The 22,901-nt window shown below is 38.3% G+C and overlaps 1 protein-coding gene across 2 annotated transcripts in view; it reads right to left on the bottom strand.

Annotated features, from left to right (window-relative positions):
* The window catches only part of LOC129000150 (BTB/POZ domain-containing protein 9-like), a 33,643-nt gene extending 19,015 nt beyond the window's left edge, over nucleotides 1–14,628 (bottom strand). For both annotated transcript variants that reach the window (XM_054427082.1, XM_054427083.1), the window contains exons 1-4: nucleotides 14,301–14,628; nucleotides 8,168–8,307; nucleotides 7,460–7,667; nucleotides 3,516–3,666 (exon numbers count right to left, since the gene is read on the bottom strand). In XM_054427082.1, the coding sequence (XP_054283057.1) occupies nucleotides 3,516–3,666; nucleotides 7,460–7,667; nucleotides 8,168–8,307; nucleotides 14,301–14,420 (619 nt within the window). In that variant the 5' untranslated portion in view covers nucleotides 14,421–14,628. The remainder of the gene's footprint in view (nucleotides 1–3,515; nucleotides 3,667–7,459; nucleotides 7,668–8,167; nucleotides 8,308–14,300) is intronic.
* Nucleotides 14,629–22,901: the final 8,273 nt, after the last annotated feature.

A 22,901-nucleotide genomic window follows, 5' to 3' on the forward strand; every position in this document is an offset into this window, starting at 1 on the left:
CAATACGGTACCTGTACTACCTGACACTATTTATGCATGTATTGTATACTTCAAACAAATTAAGATTATTTGAATTTTTAATTTGAATTGCATTAAGCTATTCTGTTTCTCTTAGGTTATTTAAATGGGAGAGATTAGAAGGCTTTGGATAATTTCTTGAAATATGCTTGGGATAAAAGGTGGAATTCATTAAAACCATTTAAAACACAAGAGTCTCACCAAAACAAACTAACTGTTGGGGAGAAAGGCTCCTGTACTGTAAACTCCCGGTTATCTGAGTCTCGGGTAACCGAGCCAGTCATAAAAAAAATAATAACTATAAATGTCACAAAAGCTGATAATGGGTGATTTGTAACCATGGCAACTAGGAAAGTTATTGAATGCGTGATGAAGGGAAACCCAAGAAATAGGAGAACAAAGAGAAAGTATAATGACGTTGTTATCTTTATACCCTTTTTACAATTATTGCTGTTCTTGTTATTATCTTTATGTAGGATTTTACGATTTTGTTTTATAGGTTTATAAATTTTTTTTTTTTACCACGGGATATCAATTTACAATTTATTAACGTGCTTCTCTTTTGAAAGAGCAATACCGGATGCATATTAAAGGTCAATGACCTAAAATATCATGATTATGCAATATTGTATTTTGATGTTGAAATTCTAATCATGACAAAAGTTTGTATATCTCCCCCGGTCCCTATCATTTAATCATTTAATATAGACAATAAATGCTAAATAATCGTGGTTAGTTCTAATTTTATTTTTGATTATTCAAAGTTTCTACACAATAAGACAATCCAAAGTGAAACCGGGCAATGAATACCCGATAAACAACATATCTTGTCCTGTGATTGGAATACCACTTGCCAGTCCCTTAGATTTAGGGAAGTAGTGCAAGTCTATATATAGCTTCAAGGTCGTACCCACCCCTTCCCCCCTCAAGGCCAACTCGACTCACTGTTGCTACCTGTTACCCGGGCTCCTTTCGAGGTCATTGCCCAACCCCTCTCACTCTTCTATTGTGTTGCCTTTCTATTGTTTCTATTCTGATTTTTTTCGGGAAACATTAAATCTATTGTTTACGTAACAGCACAGAAGTACACTAGATTTTTATACTTTAAAACAGTACTGTAAAATAAAACTATTACACATAGCGCCCCTAGTATCAGGAGACAAGCACGAGTTGACCATGGTAGTTCTTTTCTGTTTATCTGTTCGTTCCAGACGAATCTAATTGTAAAGCAAAACAGCCGATAACGACGTTGATAACAACTATAACCCTCCGAGTGTCACGCGTCATAAAAATGACGCACAACACACTTTGTGTAGGGTCACGCGTCACTTTTATGACGCACAAACATCGTTTACGGCGAAGGCTCTATGACTGACTGAATCGGATTGAACTGGATCGAGTTAGGTATCGTTCTTTCCGTAATATTCTAAGCTTTCTCCAGAGGTCTGTCTCTAAGCGCTATTCATTTTAGTTCCGAAAATATTGTAGCAGACAGCTGACGTGCGTGTATTTGTAAACAGCTAGGTTCCCCCGGACCGATGACTGATGTGTTTTATTACGTTTATCATTGTTTTAGTGTTAAAAATCAAAAGTAGTGATATACGTGGTGCATTATAAGAAGATTTAAGTGGTTTTGAAGTGCTGGTTGATGATCCTGAAGAAGTAGGTAGTGATATTGATGTAAATTATCAGCCAGATTCCTAGCTATGGTTAGGCTATGCATTCTTAGCTAAACGCTATGTACTGAAATCCGTTTTTCGCTCATAACTTATTTATTTGATAACTTACCTCGCTATATGATTATATATTTGTAATCCTCATTAAATTTAGAACAAAGTGGCTATTTTCAAATATTTATAGGCCTATAATTTATACAATTTCATTGAGCGCGAACTTATTTTTTTTTTGAAAATTTTCGAAATTATATTTTTTTTTTACCTAAAAATTTTTTTTTTTGAAAAAATGTTCCTTATGTTTTATATATAATATTGAAGCCCATGATTTTCCAAACAAAATGGTATATAGAACATTAGAATTGACATTGTTTTAAGCTTCTCAGATCCGTTTTAATAAAACCTTGCAAAGGGGCCAAAAATAGGTGGACATTAAGGCCTAAACTATGGACACTCGGAGGGATAAACTAGACATAGGTTTGCATCATACGGCTTCTTTGTCCTTTGCTGTTATGTTGTCGTTGGAAACGTAATGCTGTAATTTTGTCCTGGGAAACTAATGATGGTTATGGAGATTTAGATTTCTGTCAAAAACGTCAAAATATGTTGTCTATCCGAAAAAGTCGGATAAATAATGGATTGTGTCGGATATCAAATTTAGGCTCGGTTCGGATACGGATATCCGAACAGAACTGAATCCGACCCGATTTTTCGGATATCTGCACACCTCTACTAAATGAACAGGTTGTAATGCTCCTTAAGCATGACGTCATCGTAGGCGACGGCAATGACGTAATTTTTGCCGTATATGATCAGCTGCTTGTTTTAATCGTTTCATGGAAAACAAAAATAAAACTATAAAATAGCATCGTAGGTGACGGCAATGATGTAATTTTTGCCATTTGCAATCAGCTGGGTGTTTAAATCTTTCCTTGGAAAACAAAAATGTAGCCTAACTAAAAAATATCATTTTATTGCCTATGAAGTCGTCATGTCTGAGGAGCCTTACGGCCTGTTTATTTAGTGTTGCTACTAAGATTAGTTGCACCTAAGATCTTTACTGGCTGTTGCTAGGTCGAGTATTCTATGAATTATCGGTGCACTGGAAACCTGCGTATTTCCTTATCCACCTGGACCTGACACTTTTAGTCCCTCTGAGTCCTGAGTCCCAGTTTAGTAGCTCTGAACTCGCGCTGAACGTGGTTGATGTTAATTGTTCTCGTGCTAATCGCGGTTGTGTTTATTTATGCCATTTTAATTGATTTTTTATCGTTATTGTTGACTTTTACTGTTACCGAATATTCATCATTTGTTGTTGATTTTTATTGTTGCTGTGTGTGGGAAACGGAAAAGAGTTGCAGTTTCTCTTGAAACCAAATTTAATGTGAGGTTAGCTCAGAAGACGATCGAAGTCTTTTTAAAGAAATAATCTGTGTTCATACTTGCTTACAGCTATTAAATTGTGTCTATTATATGTTCTTTCTTTTAATATACCAGTTTTGTAAACTTTCACTGTGTTATACGTCTTTTTTACTATAACTGTACTTAACCTCCGTATTATCCGAGTTTTCCAGTTATCCGAAGTAGTCCCGGTCCTAATTACCTCGGATAATCGGGAGTCTACTATAAATAAAAAACGCATCATTACTGTACAGTCATAATGATACATTTGTTCTAATTGTGTGATGTAATTTGAATGCACATACGGCTAATCTAAACAATTGAGTATTCCAAACAAGGTCAAGTCCTTCAGATAATTCATTATTTGGTTGTGTACTCAGACTCGGCTTAGGTGTGCATTTAAAGTAAAGATCAAAATCTTACCTCTGTGTTTTCCCCATTTAATCGCTGCTCTCCACAATTCTATTTCGGGAACTGCAAGTTCATCCTGTTCCAAAATCTTGAGAAACCCGTCAGAATTCATGGACAAAAAATCTGGGCTTGCTAACACTTGATCCGTCTCAAACCTCAAAATCTATCAAAGAACAAACTGTGCATTAGTTCACAAAAAATGTATAAACAATATTTAAATTTTTTTATCATCTAAGATAAGTTACAAAAAGTTGTTACTTTACCTATCATAGGTGAGAATATATTTAGGCCTATATTTATTTAATCCATCGGACAAAGCAGCTCTATTTTACAGGGACTATCGGTAGATCTGCAAACTATGAGATAGAATAGTATTTCGGTTGTAAAGAATTTTCTGTAATATAAAATTGCTAAGTCATACAAATTAGTGTTGCATAGGGACAAATTCCCAGATAATTTTCCCATTGTTGCTTATAATTTTAGCAGTTGCTAAAAATTAAATAATTCGTTTAGTTATTTTAATTTCATGGCTATGACAAAAATAGGCTACTTATATGCCAGGGTTAGTAGACCTGGTCTGCATCAGAAGGCTGAAGGAAATATTGCTCCTGCATTACAGCAGTTTCAGACTTTGCAGTGATGTTTGGTTTTATTGTGTGTGTGTTCCTGTATCTCTTACTTCTTCAAATACGCTTGTAGTGGTAATTCAATGTGGGGAAACTTCAAGGACTCAACATCTAGGAGATCGTGCCGTAACCTGAATACCCCCGCTGAGCAAACCTGTAGACTAAGCATATTTCCATTTCCCTGATTGGAATGTCTCCTTTAAAATATCACATTCATTGCTTATTTAAATATAATTAATTTAACGAGGACTAAGGTTTGCTGCAACAGGGAGGTTTAAAAGTGTGTTTTTTTTTGTTTTTTTTAGAATGTGAATAGTTTAGTAAGAAATAAATCCATTTTCCAAATTTAATTAAAATACGTTCATAAACAAGCAAGCTATAACAGTTTCCTTATTGTAACATGGGAATTTTAAATTTACAATTTTTTGGAAATTTCTACGTAAACGTAACCATTAGGATCATAATAACGCTTCAATATAATAAATTATTTGTTTTCTTAAGCTCTACAAAATAGTTTGAAAAGAAATTGAAAAATTTTATTTTATTTTTGGGTAAAAAATGGTAAAACCAATTTTTACCCCATAAACCGTCTTTCCCATAGTCCGATCATGCTGGTTCGCGAACTCGTTCAAATAAATGTAGGTTTACACGTTTATACCAAATTTCATAAAAATCGGATAATTTTTGCTCAAGTTAATGGGTTAACAGACACATATATATATATACTAGCACAGTACCCGTTCTTTGTACGGCGTTGGCGTATAAGTATAAAATGCTTGGCATAAGTATAAGTATAATTACTTGGCTTTGCGTTTGCAATGGGAGAGGACATGGTTCAAGAAAATTTGGTTCTTTTAATTTACGGTAAGCTATAGTATAGCATAGCACATCTACTATAGCCATAATGTTCTACCACTGCAACTAAACAATAGATAAAGTAATGTTTTCATTGTATATCACAGCTTTTTGTTGCTAGTTGGTTCAAATTTTAAAAAAAGTTTAATAGTGCTGCACCCTGTTGGTAAACCTTATAATTTTTTTACGCTATTTATTATCATAGAACCAAATTGTGCAGTTGAAACAGCTGACAAAATTTTTTTATTCCTTTTAAATATGATTACTCATAAGGTTAACATGGGAAACTCCAGAGCCACTGGGGCAGAGCCCGAAAGAACTTTTGAGAAAAGAATGCGTATATATTTTAATCTGGAATGTGAGTTATCATCACACCAAATGTCAGCCCGATCCGACCAGTATTTTTCGCGTTTACTTGTCACAAACATACATCCAAACTTTCTCATTTATATTATTAGTAGGATATCTATATAAATAAAATTAGAGTTTTGTCTGTACATTGCTTAGAATAATGAACTTTTTGGTTATTTTTACATTTCATAGGTCAGAGAAACCGAATCAAACCTTATCTCAATTTCTGTCTGTCTGTCTGTCTGTCTGTCTGTCTGTCTATCTGTCATTCTCTTGGTAACGCTAAAATACGCACTTTATTACAACTACTCCTCAATAACTATAGCACTGTCCCGCCTGAAACTTATTTTCCAAATACTATACATATATGAGATGGTTTTAGACGTATTTCATCGAATATGAGACAGTTAGATATTTAACAGTAAACCCTTGAAAATCAAGTTTTTGTCGATTTTTGACGTGGAATTTCTGGAAGCCCATGTTAACCTTATGAGAAATGAAATTATTGAATCTTAACAGCTGTTTCAATTAAACAAGTTGGTTCTGTTCTGTGATGTTCAATAGCATTAAAGTTACAAGGATTACCAACAGGGTGCAGCACTAGCACTATTATTTCTTTTACATTTATGACAACAGCTAATTTGCAACCTGGAGGCGAGTGAGCGTAGCGAACGAGCTAACCTGAAGGCAAGTGAGCGTAGCGAACGAGCTAACCTGAAGGAAAGTGAGCGCAGCGAACGAGCTCCAACATACAGGTGAGTGAGCGTAGCGAACGAACTTCAACCAGGACGTGATTGAGCCATGCAAACGAGATCAGATAGTAAAAATAAAAGTAAGCCTACCGTTATAGGATCGACCGGCAGACACAGAGGTAATTTAACCTTTTATTGATTGTCATACCGATCCGGAACAACAAAAAACAACATAAAATGAAGCTATGTATAATAGTTTGGCCAGCATATCTTAAAATATGCAAACCAACTGCTGTTCTTTATATAAGAAGGTTTCAACTGAATATTATAAGATCCCCGTGCGTAGAACGGGTACACAGCTAGTATATATATATATATATCTAATATATAAAATTCTCGTGTCACAGTGTTTGTCTGCAAACTCCTCCGGAACGACTTCACCGATCGTTATGAAATTTGGTGTGTAAATTCTGTAGGTATGCGAATCAGACGTAAACTATTTCCCGTTTCAAAATTCTTAAAAGGGCTCCGCCCCAGTGGCTCTGGAGTTTCCCATGTTAACCTTATGAGAAATGGAATTAATGAATCTTAACAGCTGTTTCAATTAAACAAGTTGGTTCTGTTCTATGATGTTCAATAGCATTAAAGTTACAAGGATTACCAACAGGGTGCAGCACTATTATTTCTTTTACATTTATGACAACAGCTAATTTGCAACCAAAAGGTGAGTGAGCGTAGCGAACGAACTTCAACCTGGAGGCGAGTTAGCGTAGCGAACGAGCTAACCTGAAGGCAAGTGAGCGCAGCGAACGAGCTCCAACCTAAAGGTGAGTGAGCGTAGCGAACGAGCTCCAACCCAAAGGTGAGTGAGCGTAGCGAACGAACTTCAACCAGGACGTGATTGAGCGATGCAAACGAGATCATCTTGAAAATTAAACGTAACGGTACTTTCTTTCCATCGGTCTGTCTTAGGGGAAACCTATAACTTAGGCGATACGAAGTTCGCCGGGTCAGCTAGTATATATATATATATATATGAATTTGGACGGATGGTGATTTTGGCCTCTAGGGACCGTAAAACGAAAGAGTTAATTGGTAACAGGTCCAGGTCTTACCATGAGTACTACGGTATAGCTTATTCCCTATATGGGAAATTTGCTAAAATGAACAAAAAGCTCTGTTGCAACCAAGACAATATATGCGTTCAGCTGCTTCAGGCATACTTCACAGCATCTAATTTTTAATTTCTACGTAGGTACTGTTGGCAGCGGGGTTTGTTGGTTTGAGGAGGGCTGCTTGTAACACTCAAACTAACCTTGGTAATGGCAGAGACCAACTCTAGATGAGTGTAAAAGATAGGGCTATTCTTTAGGGAACAGATGTTGTCTGAGTTCAATTAGAGTCATCAGTCTAGTAAAACACTCAAACTAACCTTGGTAATGGCAGAGTCCAACTCCAGATGAGTATAACACGCAGGGTTATTCATCAAGGAACAAATGTTGTCTTTGTTCAAAAGAGTCATCAGTCTAGCAGCCAGGCTGTCTTTCAAAGGTTTCATCAAATACTTCTCCGCAACATACAGTAAATCATCAGCCTCATCAAAACCCATTGTAGCAGTAGTATCATAACCATAAACATATCTGAAATAAGTTGAAATTGTGTGTAACTTACTTTTAATATTAGCAGATCATAAAACCATTGACTATGTAGTCAAAGATCTCAAAAGTAGTGCTAAATAGTCTTTCTTTTTGTAAAGGAATTTAATTTCATTTTTTATCCAAGTTATTTGTGCTCATAAAAGTTATTTCTGCTTGAAAATGAAACGTCAGTTTCGAAACTAGTCGCTAAAAAGACTAACCTTGGATTGACGACATAAAGGTATGTAACTTATTTTATATTGTCTTCAATCCTGGAGGCAATGCTGAATAAACCAAGTTTAAGGTTAGAGTTTGTATTCATTCCTCCCGTTTGTCAATAGTGTAGCCTATAGACTCTGATGAATTTGGTGGAACGTTCATCTGTAAAAAAAGGATTTTGGAGGGGTCGCAGCCTCCTTGACACCCCCTCCTCCCTAAGACCCCTGGTGATGTGGATGGATGGACATGGAATATGTTCTTTCAAATAAGTTCAAGAAACTCACCTCAACATTTCTTTGAAGGTGTCAGGATGAATGTCTTTGATAGGAACATCTTTCTTCTCAGCCAATTCACTGTCCTCTAATTCTAGTCTGAAAACTTCGCTGTGAGCCATCAACATCAACTTGACAGCTCCAATCCTTTCCTTAAAAAAGGTAAATTTGACATTGGTAATGTGCAATTAATTAGTAAATAAGAGTTGTAGTTTGGTATTTTTGACAGTACAAGCATAACACTGGTTTACATAGGCCTAGTGTGTTTCTGAACAGGATCTATTAACTTATTACATGTATTATTACCTATATTAATATAGGTATGTTAAGGATAAATACCCAAAACAAGTAACACCCGAGACTATCACCAACTGAGCTATGTATCGTCAACTGCCTCTTGCTACGGCAGGGTTGCCACCTTAGGTCAGGAAAAAATCGGTACATTGCCCCCTCCCTCCTGGATTAACATAGGCTTAAATACGGGCATAAGGTACCAAAATCGGGACTGTCCCGGCAGAATCGGGACGGGTGGCAGCCCTGTGCTACAGGTTAGTGTTCAACATTCATTAGGCGAACACACCCAATCCTGAAAAAACTAAGTTTAACAGGTTACATAACAATATCAAGTTCAAAATTGAAACAGAAAAAAATACATTTCCTAGACACAACAATAAGTAGAAAAAGCTCAAAAGTACAGATAAGTTAGCCTAGGAATTCACAGAAAAAGTACACAAACAGATCTATTACCCTTTAATACCAGAGGACTAAAACAACCAAAACGGCCAAAGAATGGCAGCCTTTTGAACCCTAGTTTAAGGACTTCTAAATTACAGCTTGGATAAAAAATAATATCAAAAAGAGAAGAACATAATCATGGGTGTCCATCCATATCGGCAAGAGGGGGCTTGAGCCCCCCCCCCCCCCCCCCCCTATGAGAACCAGGGTGACCATACAGACTGAGAATTCCGGGAAGTTTGCGTAAATTTGTTGAATCGAGAACTATGCAGGAATTTAAAAAATGCACTGGAAAACCATGTTTTAGTCTGCGATCAGGGTGAAATTTAGATCATCATCCGTGGTCACGGCGGAATCAACTTTCTGAGGTCACAGTACAATTTAAAAACATCTTCCGCGGTTACAGCTAGATCAAGAACAACTTAAGTAGTCACAGGTAATAATGAACGTATTCCAACGTCACTGTAAAATCAAGAACAATGAATAGAATTGAACAGCGTCGGCGGTCACGGCAAAATCGTGAACAGCTTCCTGTTGGGAAGTGGAGCAAAACCCAAGTCAGATTGTGGAGTAAAAACAAAAAAGCTAAACAATTCAAGTACTATGCCAGTGGCCATAGTACACACCACTTAACTCATAACTCATTGAACCAAAATAACAAATACAAAATTTGCATTGGTCATGTCAATTAATAGCGTAGAACTAAAATTAAAATAAACTTAATAGACAATGTTGCTTCAATAAAACTATACAAATTACTTCTTTCAACAAAAGAAACTAACTAACTAAGCCCATCAGCGACACAATCTCGAAAACTCTTGGCTAAAGCCGCGGTCACACTAGGCTGTTTAGCAGCCGCTACTAAACAGCCGCTGTTAATATTTCTGAATATTGCCAGCAAGCAGCCTAGTCTGACCCAGCACTAGCGGCTGGTAAATGCCAGCGGGCTGGTGTTTACCAGCCACAATCAGAAGTTGAACATGTTTAACTTTTGAGCGCTGCCTACCATCCGCTAGCAGTCACGTGATCTCCTCGCTGGCGCCAGACAGCCAATGTGAACCCCTAGTAGCTAACAAGCGGCTGGTGAATTAATATGCATCCAGTTTGTTTTGCAGTGTTGGTTGGGTTCTACTGTATTTTCTTTGTATTTTTGAGATTAGTGAACATGGTTGACAGTAACAAGTGGTCAGGTAGAGACATAATTACCTTTCTAGATACATTTTGAAATTATCCATGTCTGTGGGACGCGTCGACTGCAGACTATAATAACAGAAATGCAAAGGACTCGGCTTACAAAAAGTTAATCGAAAAACTCGAAGAACAAGGACTACAAGCTGAATTGGCCCCATTGAAAAAAAAATTAAAAGTTTAGGTGATACGTATCGCAATGAAGTATATAAAATGAAAAAGTCGATGAAGAGTGGTGCGGGAGCAGATGACGTCTCAAAACGTCACGACTCACACCAACAGATGACATGGTGAACACACTACATCACAGCTTTCAAGTCACCAGCAACAACTGTACTAGCGGCTAGTAGGTTTTAAATGTGAACCCTTCAGATCCAGCTGGCTGCTGGCGATATTGCCAGCAGCTAGTTAGTAGCGGCTGTTAAACAGCCTAGTGTGACCGCGGCTTAAGAGTATTTACTTTTTGATTTGCTTTTTAAAGCTGTTCAAGTCCGACTCCAGCTGAAGGGAGGGAGGGAGGAGGTTAAAAAGTTTAATGCCATTGTAATGAAAGTGTCTCATGAAAAATGTAGTTGAATGAGGTGGCAATTTAAGATGAGAACTGTTACGTAGTGAATAGGAATGTGTAAGTGAAGATTGGTATTGGTGTAAGTTTTTTATTAAATGAGAATCAAAGTTTCCAAAATGTATATTGAGGGAAATGTTAAAATGTGTGATTAAATAAAGTATTGCCTGCAAGATGCTCTTCTTTTCAAACCAAAGACTAACTGCCCTCTTCTGGAGTCGGAAAAGGAAAGACGTTTTCCCACACTCACACCGCCACTGCGTATAACAGGTGTGGGAAAATCACTCCATAATATGCTGAAATTAGAACATCACTACATCACATTTTGCAAACTTAGAAAGTTGGCAGAGAAGAAAGATCCCGAAGCAATCCTTCTACACACAGTGTCAAGATAATGAAAGCACAGGTTTCTATCGAGCACCAATCCCAAGCTTGAATCCCAAGAACCTGATCAGTTGCCTTGAGCTCAACATCATTCAAAAGGAAATTGTTTTTGTTTTTCCCTGCTTAACTTATAGAAAAATTTACAAATTCAGTTTTTCTGGCATTTAGACTCAATGAGTTGTCCTCGAACCCCTGCATCATGAAGCTCGCTTGCAAAAAGGCCTTTATTTCGAGTTCGTCGAAATTTTGATCAGAAACCGAGAGCGACGTATCATCAGCAAACAGACAAATGTTTCCAGAATTTACAATTGATGAAAGATCATTCACAAAGACAAGGAACAACACCGGACCGAGGACTGGCCCCTGAGGCACGCCACGAGCAGACTCGCAATGGGGTGAGCGGTAGGTATTCAGATATCCTAAGTCATCCACCGCCTGAATCATCACAAACGCAACGTTGCCAATTCTACCAGGCCGCGGCCTGTAGTTAAAGATGGCCGTGCATACCTTCTTATCGAGTTAAGTTATATACAAGATAAAATCCTCACTAATATGCGAATAGCTAGTTACTTATATTTTTTGTGGTAGAAGGAACTTCCCGCAAGGGGCCCACGCCCGCCAAGGGGGCGTGCAAGGGGGCGTGGGTATGTGGCCTAGCGACCACGCTCCCACCCCCCCCCCAACCCCCCCCCCCCCAGCTCTTCCAGAGGGGAGGAAATTTCCCGGTGTCTGAACAGGCAGGTCACAGTTATGGACGAATGGTAAGCGCCAGCCCCTTAGGGGGAGCCTCCAGTGACATTCCCTCCATTCAAGGTGGTGGGGTGTTTAGCTCTCAGTGATGCCGCTTTCGCCGCCTCTCCTCACCTACCTGTAACTGTGGTTGTGACTTGAGTTCTTCGTCCTCGTCCTGCTTGTTGTGTACGACTGACATTTTGCGAGGCATATCCTCGGCTCTGGAAGTAGCCTCGTCCTGGGAGGTGAAAAACCTAGCCCCCAAAGGGGAGGTAACTGCTCGGTGTTGGTATTGGCTTTTCAAGTAGGCCATAGTCATGGACGTCTGGTAAGCGCCAGCCCCTTAGGGGGAGCCTCCAGTGACATTCCTCCATCCAGGTTGGTGGGGTTTTAGCTCTCGGAGAGGTGGAAGTGCGCCATCAATCTCCCATCTACCTGTGACTATGGTTCTTTGGGCTTCGGCCTGCTTGCTTTGTGCGACCAACATTCTGTGTGGCAAATCCTCGACTTTGGAAGTAGCCTTTCCTGGAGGTGAAATTGGGCAAGTACCCGTTAACTCACAGGGACACTCTAGGGGAGCGTAACTTTCCGCAGTGTAAGGGCAACGGCTGGGTGCACTCCATCAGCCAATCCCTGTCTCTGAGACCGGAAGGTATGGTTATCTAGATTGGGGAGTTCTCCCTGGAACTTTAATTGAGCTAAGGGTGTCGCCACCTATGGTGGATAGGTTCATCCGGGTGGGACCCACTTCTATTCCTGCCTCCTTTTGGGAAACCTTGATGGCCTGGCAGTGATGTTGGGCTTGACGGGCAAACGAAGTAGATCGGGTGCTGGGTTCAAGTCCGCTAGGGGTGTTCAGGGATCTATCGCCTTGGTCACCTCTGGTTTCCCAGCAACTGGGTAAGGCCTCGATCGGGTAGTGGTGTAAATAGGTGGTTGGGGTTCTCCCATCAGCTTGCTGGTGGTCCCCTTCTTCCTGGCTTTGATGGCGGGTTCCGCCCGTCAGGGATTGGATAGGTCCCGAGTGTTGCTTGCACTAAATGCGCCAGGGCATTCCACTATGGTCCTCCTGGGTTTTGTACCTGGGGGAACCCAAGTGGAGTGACGCTTAAACAAGTAGCTGGTATCCCTGGTTAGGATTGAGGGGCAACCCTCTCTCCGAAGGGTTGCTTCGGCAGCCGGTGAGCCTGATGACCTAAAGTCATCCACCCATGGTGTGCCAAAGGTCAGTGCGTACGCTTCGGCCTACATCATGGGGCCCGGTATGTTTAATTATAGGTACCGGGTTTGCAGTCAGGGAGCTTCTTGCTCTTATGACAAAACAAAATGAAAAAAAATGGAATGGTAGAAGGAACTAAGTTAGTACTGATTTTTATTGCTGGAGTGTTGGTTGCGCTGTCAGCTGTCACTTGTTAGTTGTCAGAGCTCAAGCGCCGATGATTAAGTTATAGCCTAAACTAAAGTCCACCAGTGCTAACCTTGTTTAAATTGTTGCAAATGGGGTAATTATTGTTTTCATTGTAACTCCAAAAAATTAGGCTGGTTCTGAAATGCACTGTGTTTAAAGCTCCAAAACTATGTTCATCACTTAGATTTTTATTATTAATTTCAAATTTCACTTCCTCGTTAGTCCTTATAAATAAAAAGTAATAACAATCAACTGGTAGTAGGCCTAGTAAAATGAATGTAAAATAGCCTATATGCCAAAAAAGATTTCCTGACAGAACGCCTAAAAAAATCAAAAATCCTAAACAAGCTCAAGCAAGTCATTAAAAAGTAGATTCCTCCAAAGTAATATCGATATTCAATATTGAAGATAACTTATCGATATTTGTATCCGATATTATCGTGATATCAATATTAGAGGCTGGAATCGTTATTGATATCTAATATCGATAGATTGCTGATATCGCAACAACCCTAAGTGTGGGATGTGAGTGGCGCAATCTTGTAGGCTTGTTAGTGACTAAGGCCAATATATTCCTTAGACACAGCTGTTAAATAATAGCCCATACAGCTAATGACAACTAAAGGGACTTACCAGTTTCGGGTACAGTTTCTTAACTGGGCTATGCTAACTACTTATTGATTGAAACTATCGAATTGAAAATGTTTATTAATAATCAGTAGCCTATTATTAAATATATCTATTGTAAAATAACCTATCTATCATAACCTAACCTAACCAACCAAACTTGCTGATGGTGAAAAAAACGCATGAATGTTTAGGCTACTTATCGAATCGATAGTTTCAATCGACATTAGCTTAGCCCAGTAAGAAACTGTGGTGGAATCCGAACCACATTTTTGCCTTAGGTAGGCCTATATAGGCTGAGTTGGTCCAATTCCAATTAGGCCTATCTAGGATAGTACTGCGGATAGGCCTATCTAGGATAGTACTGCGGATAGTCCTAGTACTCACTCATCCTCACTCGCTAATCCACACCAGGGAGTATTGCAACCACAGGGCATGCCTCAGTATGCAAGTTAGGACTTATATCTGAGAAAAATCAAAAGAATTGATGGAAAAATTACACTTACAGGGTTTTTCTGGCCTTCTATCCTAACTGCAAAATAACAGTCAAATTTGGGTTTTGATGAAAATAAAAACTGAATAAAGTTGGGAACATGATGAACTGTTGCCATTGTTGTGCTGGGCATAGGCCAAGTAGTTGGGGTTATGTTATATTATCTGTGGCCAAGGCCAGGCCTATACAAGGAAAAGAAAGAACTACACTGAGTAAGACAAAAGACAACGGACAACATGAACATACGAATACACGATTTCATTTATAGGTTAGGTAAGAGGAGCTCCAGGAGAGGAGGTTTGGAGGTTACCCCCTTGGCCCTTAATAGCACAAGCACAGTGGTTACGCCGGTCGGTAGTGATGTGACGAGTTGAGTTGGCGAGTCGAGTTGACTCGAGTCAAGACCCGAGTCGAGTCAACTCAATTCCAACTCGAGTTCTTTTACGAACTCGTACGGAGATTGCCGAAGCTACACGAACTCGTAACGTTACGAGTCCGACCACTGTCCGACTCGCAAAAGCCGAGTCAAGAAACCGAACTCATACGGAGAAAGCCGAACCTTAACGAACTCGGGACGTAACGAGTTGACTCGAGTTTACTCGCACTCGCTTTCGGCCAATAGCGTCACAGCTTTACGAGTCAACTCGCATAGATTCAACGCTATTGGCCGGTACCGAGTCGGCCGACTCGCAAAACTAACGAACTCGTACGGAGAATGCCGAACTCACACGTACTCGGAACGTCTCGAGTCGAGTCGAGTCGACTCGTAAAGCTGACATGCTATTGGCCGGTACCGAGTCGGCCGACTCGCAAAACTAACGAACTCGTACGGAGAATGCCGAACTCACACGAACTCGGAACATCTCGAGTCGAGTCAAGTCGACTCGTAAAGCTGACACGCTATTGGCCGGTACCGAGTCGGCCGACTCGCAAAACGAACTCGTACGGAGAATCCCGAACTCACACGAACTCGGAACGTCTCGAGTTGAGTCTGACTCGACTCGTAACTCGAGTTCACGGCAGTTGGCGAGTCGAGTCACTCGAGTCAGGAAAGTACCTCACATCTACGCGATGGTACACACAGTGAAAAGGACAAGGGGTCGAGTTCCCGCAAGGCGCACGGGACGCTCCATGACGTAGGTTCAACGCGAGTAGTGGGACATTTTTACCCAAAAACATCAAATTTAGCAATTTCTTTCCAAACCATTATGTAGGGCTTAAAAAAAACACAAATAGTTAAGTATATTGAAGCAATTATGCACCTAATGGCTACGAAGAATATTGTAAATTTAAAATTCCCCTGTTATTCTTATGGAGAAAATTGTAAACTGTTGTAGTTTGCTTGTTTATGAGCGTATTTGAGCAGATTTGGAAAATGCATTAATTACATACTACTTATAAGTATTAATATGTTACAAAAAACACTGTTTTACCCTCCCTGTTGCAGGAAACCTAAATCTAAGTACTCGTTAAACTAATTATATTAAAAATATGGATATGGAATAAATGTCATATTTTTAAGGAGACGTTCATTTTTGTGTAAATCCAATCAGGCAAATGGAAATTTGCTTAGTCTGCTAGACAAGTGTTGCACATTAGATGATCTTTTACAAGCGAATGACAAATACATATCGGTAGCTGTTTTTTGGGAAAGCGAAGTCTGATTTCCGGACACGGAAAGTAAGTACTCTCTTCTCTTGAGGGAACACCATTACAGCAAACGATACGAAGTGAAGCCAGCAGTGTTCGTGTTCGTGGTGGTCGTGGGTGTAGTGGATAGCGTACTCCACTAATTTTCAGTAGGTAGTCAGAGTGAATTCCACCAGTGTCACAAAATTTTTGTCGAAGATTTTGCTTAGAATTCGATGACTGTACATCTTCTGTTAGAATTTGAGGCATTTATAATCTTATTTGGTGAACAGAACTATTACTTCGATTAGTAGACCTTCATTCGATATTTTCATTATAAGAAAGTTTGGTTGTTTAGGTTAGGTTATGACAGTTTAATTTCATAAAAAACTAGTTTTATAATTGTTCTTAATTTTATAATTAAGTATGACATCATGTATCTGCGGACCAGCAATATGACGTCACGGATGGCTCCCGTGAGCCTGTCCAGAACATACCTTAATACCATCTCTTCGTTTTTGACCAGGTTTACTGGATTAACTGCGTCAGTTTTCTTAAATTTTAGATCAAATAGCAAAAATCAAATGTTCAAAAAAAAATATATTATATACAAATATGTCAACCCACAAACTTCGCGGGTGAAGTAGGGTTTTGAGTCAGTTACTCGCTAGATTATCCTCAAGGAAATCCTTGATGGAGAAATAGGCCGACTGAGTAAGTTGGTCTTTCATTTTTCTCTCAAACTTCTTGGTCTCAAAGGCTTCTCAAGTTCTCAGGCAGCTTGTTAAACAGCTTCAATGCCATGGCAGGGAAACGGCATTGTGTGCTTGTTAGGCGTGTTCTCGGTATATCTAACTTGGTAGAGCCACGTGTAGCGTGGTAGTGGACATCGCCTCTGGTTGTAAGCTCGTTCAAGTTCTTCTTGACATGTACCAATGAGGATACACGCGACCCGGGGCGGGAATAAAGGGGACGGCTCACGTCGACGTTGACCGACGTCGATGAGCAAAGAGCAAAGTGATTCCACTGTATGTATATCCGTAGCCCTGGGTTCCACTGTCGTGTAGCTGTGACGTCACCGCGCGGACTACACGGGTCGAGCCAGGTGGCTGTGGTCGAGCTTACGCGTGGCCCATAAAAATACATATTATCTTATTTACACGCTGCTCGCTTCCCTACATTTACACAATTCAATTGTCCGTATGAAACCTTTATCGACAAATTTTATAAAGAAAACAAAAATGATAAGGATTACAAACTTGTGTAGGCCTACTTATGCATTTACTTATGCATTTAATTTCTCATGAAAATTGGCATGATGTCTATAACGCTCCTGTAAATGATAAGTATGATGTGTTCATCAATGTTTTCATGTATTATTTTAACTTGTGTTTTCCTATGGTAAAATGCAGACAGACTTCCAAAAAAACAGGCTGGATGAACCAACACATTGTTCAGAGTAAACAGGAAATCGACAGACTAAGTAATTTAAATCGGCTTACCAGGGACAAAAATGTTAAATCGGCCTTGAAAAACAAAAAAAACTGAATTAAAATCCCAAATTCTTGGAGCTAAAACTAACTTTTTCAGTGATAAGATACGCAATGCAGACAATGTTTGCAAGACAACATGGAATATTATAAATAAAGAGGTAGGCAGCAGTTCAATCCGCCAACAAAACATTACTTTAAAGCATAGAAACAGAGACGTCAGTGATCCCAGGTTGGTAAGTGCACTCCTAAACCAGTACTATGCCAACATGGTTGAAACAGAAGTCATCCCAAACATACCCAACAAAGCTATCCAAACACCCCTTTTGAGCCACTCAAATAAAAGTTTTCTTCCTCAACCACTATCATTAGAAGAAATCAAATCAATAGTTTTGTCTTTTAAAAATAAATTTTCTTGTAGTTATGATGAGATCCCCATGCCTATTATTAAAACAGCAATTGACTATCTAAAATATCCGTTATGTCATCTTGTAAACTCTTCTTTTATTACAGGTATTTTTCCTGACAAATTAAAGATTTCTAAGATTAAACCAGTCTTTAAAAAGGGAGACCCCGCCATACCTTCAAACTATAGACCTATATCTTTACTACCATCATTTTCTAAGATCTATGAAAAAGCTATGTGTATAAAACTAACAGAATTTCTGGAAACCAACAACTTGATAGATAAAGAACAACATGGATTTCAATCCGGCAAGTCTGTGATTAGTGCTAGTGTTCAGTTCATTGAATCAATAATAGATTCGGTGGATAAGAGAAATAATGTTACTGGGGTCTTCATGGACCTCAGCAAGGCTTTTGATAGTGTGTCACACTCCAAGCTGGTAAATATCCTGTTTTGTTTGGGTATCAAGGGAAGAGCTTTAGATTGGTTTAAATCGTATTTAAATAACAGAAAACAATATGTAGAAATAACTAATGTCACAAACAACAATAAGGTAAATTTTACTTCATCATTGGACATTTTAAAATATGGAGTGCCTCAAGGATCAATCCTGGGACCACTGTTGTTCATATGTTATTTATACAAAGGGTTTACCAGATGTATTAGATGATGCTAAAGTCTGTTTATATGCTGATGACATTAGCTTACTTGTATCGGGTAATACCCATCAAAAAGTATAGAGTCAATAGCAAATAACCAATTTCCACACGTAAATACTTTCTTAAACAATTTAAACCTTTAAGTTAATATAAATAAGACAAAGTGCATATCTTTCTCAACATATCAAAGTAATAAACCAGCTCAACACAGAATTTTGATGGAAGGAAAATGTCTAGAAGAACTGCAAAATTTTAAATTCCTAGGACTTGTACTTGACAAAAATTAGAATTGGAACCTTCATATTAAACATCTTGGCCGTAAAATTTCATCAGGGATTTTTGCTCTGAGAAAAATGTCTAAATTATGTCCTTTGGAAATAAAAATAATTTGCTTTGCTTTTATTCACTCCCACATCTCCTTTGGCATAATTTTATATGGAGCAACCTCTCATGAAAATTTGGAACAAATATTATTATTTCAAAAAGAATCACTTCGTATCATGGTAAACATTCAAGATTGGAGAACTTCAGTTAAAGAACAATTTTCAAAACTTGGTATTCTTACTGTTTTTGCCCAATATATCTTTGATTTGATCTTGTTTGTAAAGAATAATTTACCAAAATTTGAGACCTTGGGTTCATGCCACAGCTATGGGCCAAGGCACAGACACAAAATCAGTTTTTCAAATCACAACTTAAAATTCTTTGAAAATAAACCTTCATATGCTGGGATTAAATTTTATAACCTTCTACCAGATAATATTTTACAAATAACAGACAAAAATAAATTTAAAAAACAGCTAAAAACTTTTATGTTATCCAAGCCCATTTATTCCCTAGATGAATTTGTTGGTTGAATGTGTTGTAAATTTTTAAGTTATAAGCTTTTGTATTTTTGTTTAGCCTTTTTATATTAGTTATGGTTAGTTCTAACAATCTATATATTAATAGGCAAGCATGTTTCTTTAAAACCTTTTTTCTCAGCTTGTGTGCATCGTGGGGTAAATCTGCGCATACCGTTAGAAAGCAATTTTCCTGTAGGTGTGCAGAATCCCTTCATAAATTTAAATAGGCTCAAAGATGAACACAAAAAATGAGTTTAAAAATTTGAAAAAATTAACATGGATTTTATGCGTTGCCATGCTGGTGACGAAATAACAACGAAATATAAACAGAAAATCAAAACAAACGGAAGAAACTCCAATCACATGTTTTATTTACAGTGTGGGGTGAAAATAGAGAAGTGAGTACATTACATATTTTTGGTCGAGTTTCGACCACTGGACGACCTCTCGTATAATTTAATTGTATAACGCCATTCTGGTGCAACATGTTGTACTCCTGAATAAAGATTATATGACTATGACTATGACTACTTAAAAAAGGCACTACGCTAGGTTTTTTTTTATTTTTTTAGGGATAGTAACAAACTTTAAGAAAAAAAACTTTATTGATAGTGCAAACTCAATAATTAGTCTGAAAATTCTCGATAAACCACGGGTCGTTTATTATTAATCACGAAGTGGCGAGTGACAACAGAACTATTCGATCGTTCCATCGCTCATGCCCACACTGCTGTTTGTAGCATGATATAAAAAATGTCAGTCATGGTCTTTGGAGATAAATTGTTAATAAACTGTTGGAAATGTGTAAAAATGATAACTAAATTATGTGGAAGAACTTATTGGATATATATAGTTGTTTCGCTAAAAATTTGTTCCCAACCCAAAAATAAAAATTTTCCTCGCTTTTTCCAAGATTCAATATATTGTAGATCTTCTACATTTGTTGCTAAAAAACAAATTCACTTGTCTCAGACTAAAACCTGTTTAGATATTTGGATTCTCTAGTTAATGCAGAATAAAATTATGCAAGCAGTGTTAAAAATATAATTGTGAAAAGGTAGGGGAAAGCCTAGTGGTGGTGCCAGAGATTACGGGGGCCAAGGCAAAGTCTAATGACAGGCCTCATCTTTTAATACCTGAAATAAGGCTGCGCGTGGCCCCTGAAAAGCGCGGGATCCCAAGCACACTCCTTGTTCGTCTTTATGTAGGGCCTCCTCTGAGGTAGCGTGTAAAAGCCCAAGATTTTCTCTGGCTGCGTCATGGCAACAGGCTCTATTGTACGCCGGGTGACGTCACCGGGAGGGGGGAGAAGGGAGTGGGACCATTTTGGCAAGTGCTACATCAAAGACAAGAGTCAGCCCATGTATTCTATAGCTCCAGTCAGCAGTCATCATTATAGTCTAGGAGGATTGTGTAAACATTAAGGAGAGGACATACGCTCGAGTTTCATCGAAGCTAGCCCGACCACGTGCCGTAACGTTGAAGGGGGGAGGTATTGTATTTAGAGACATACATAATAGCATTTTTTTAGGCTAACAGAACTAGCAACCAATTAGGACTGTTAGAATGTGGTATTAGAAATTTAGTTACTAAAATAGCAGCCAAGCATTTAAAAGATTTGTTTAAGACTACATAGATCGTGCAAACAAAATTAAGAACTTAAATTAAAATAAATAAATAATTTAAATAAAATGCGATGTGGAAAGCGAATAGGGACCTCTTGTAAACTTTAAACTATCAACTGAAAGTTACTAAAGCATTTTACACTACGTACTAATATTTTAGCCATGTATTATTTTATGGAGCTGTTTCGGTCAACCCGGATTTCGGTTAACCGGGTGGGTTCTACTGCATCTTTATTTGATGTTGTTTGTTTAAAAAAGGTAAATAAAGTTAGTTGAGTTTGAGTTATGACATAAAACAGTTAATTAATTTAATTTCTTTGTAAAATAGTACAGTTGAAAAGTACGCTACACGATCATTGTGAAAATATAACAGTTAATTAATATAACAGTTTGTTTTCAAAATGTAAACTAAACATTTTATTAGCTGTTATGGTCTTATTTTGGTTAAACCTGCTGGGAATTGGCTGAGTACGCAGGTTTATTATCTTACTAATATTATAAATCTGAAAGTATGTGAGTTTGTGTGTTGCTCAATAACGCATAAACTACTGGACGGATTGGGCTGAAATTTGGCATGATGATAGCTCACATTCCCGATTAACATTTAGGCATATTATTATCTGACAAATCCTTTCGGGCTCCGCCCCAGTCGCTCTGTAGTTCCCCATGTTAACCTTATGAGCACTTATATTCAAATGGAATTAAAGAATCTTAACAGCTGGTTCAACTATTGTCGGGACCACATAAGTTTGCAGTTGAGGGAGGAGCCTATTTACCATATGGTTTTCAATGAACCAATGAGAACGGTGTGGTGTTGCCAAATCTAACAATACCAGCTGATGTAAAAATATAGCTTTGTATATTTTTATTAGTGTTGTCAATGGGTGATGTGGCAACGTCGCACTAGCCTCGTCTTGTGATTGGCTGCCACCAACTGAAAACTTACGTGGTACCGACAATAGACCATTTGATTCCGTGATGTTCAATAGCATTAAAAAGTTAATAGGTTTACCAACAGGGTGCAGCACTATATTATTTTTTAGCGAATTTCCCTATAGGGAAGTAGCTATTACTGTAGGTCTCATGGTAAGACTTAGGCCCGGGTCCGATTCACTTTTTCATTTTGATGTCCCCAGAGGTCAAAAACACCATTCGTTCAAATTTTTAGACATATATATCCGATTTTGATGAAATTTGGTTCGAAGGTGTAAGGCGGGATAAACTTGAATGAGTTCGATCCAGCATGATCGACCATGGGAACAGGGTTTTATGGGGTAAAAATGTCTCATTTTTGACCCTCAAAATCAAAGTTTCCCAATTTTTATCTAAACCTTCTTAAAGGGCTTAAAAAAACAAACAATTCAGTATATCAAAGTGTTTTTGTAAGAAGAAAACTAAAAAAACGGTAAATTTAAAATTCCCATGTTATTCTTATGGAGAATATTGTAAAATTTTGTAGTTTGCTTGTTTATAGATATCTTTTGATCAAACTTGGCAAATATATTCATTTTATACTAAGCAATAATTATTTTACTTAAAACACACACGTTATTAGTTTCCTTGTAGCAGCAAACCTAGGTACTCGTTAAACCTAATGTTATTTAAATAGATCAATTGAAAATCAATTCAGCCAAATGGAAATTCGCTTAGACGGCAGGTTTGCTGCAGCGGGGGTATTTGATTTATGACATCAGCTAATTTGCAACCAGAAGATAAGTGAGCGTATAGCGAATGAACTTCAACCTGGAGGCGAGTTAGCGTAGCGAACAAGCTAAACCTAGAGGCAAGTGAGCGCAGCGAACGAACTCCAACCCAAAGGTGAGTAAGCGTAGAAAAAAAAACTTCAACCAGGACGTGATTGAGCGATGCGAACAAGCTCATCTTGAAAGTGAACGAGCATTTGACATAAAACCACATTAGGACAGGACGACGTCTGTCGGGACAAAAAATTGTGGTACAC

Source organism: Macrosteles quadrilineatus, unplaced genomic scaffold (genome assembly GCF_028750875.1).
Source record: "Macrosteles quadrilineatus isolate MER2022 unplaced genomic scaffold, UCM_ALF_1.0 Scaffold_8__2_contigs__length_117827958, whole genome shotgun sequence".
Classification (NCBI taxonomy): Eukaryota; Metazoa; Arthropoda; class Insecta; order Hemiptera; family Cicadellidae; genus Macrosteles; species Macrosteles quadrilineatus.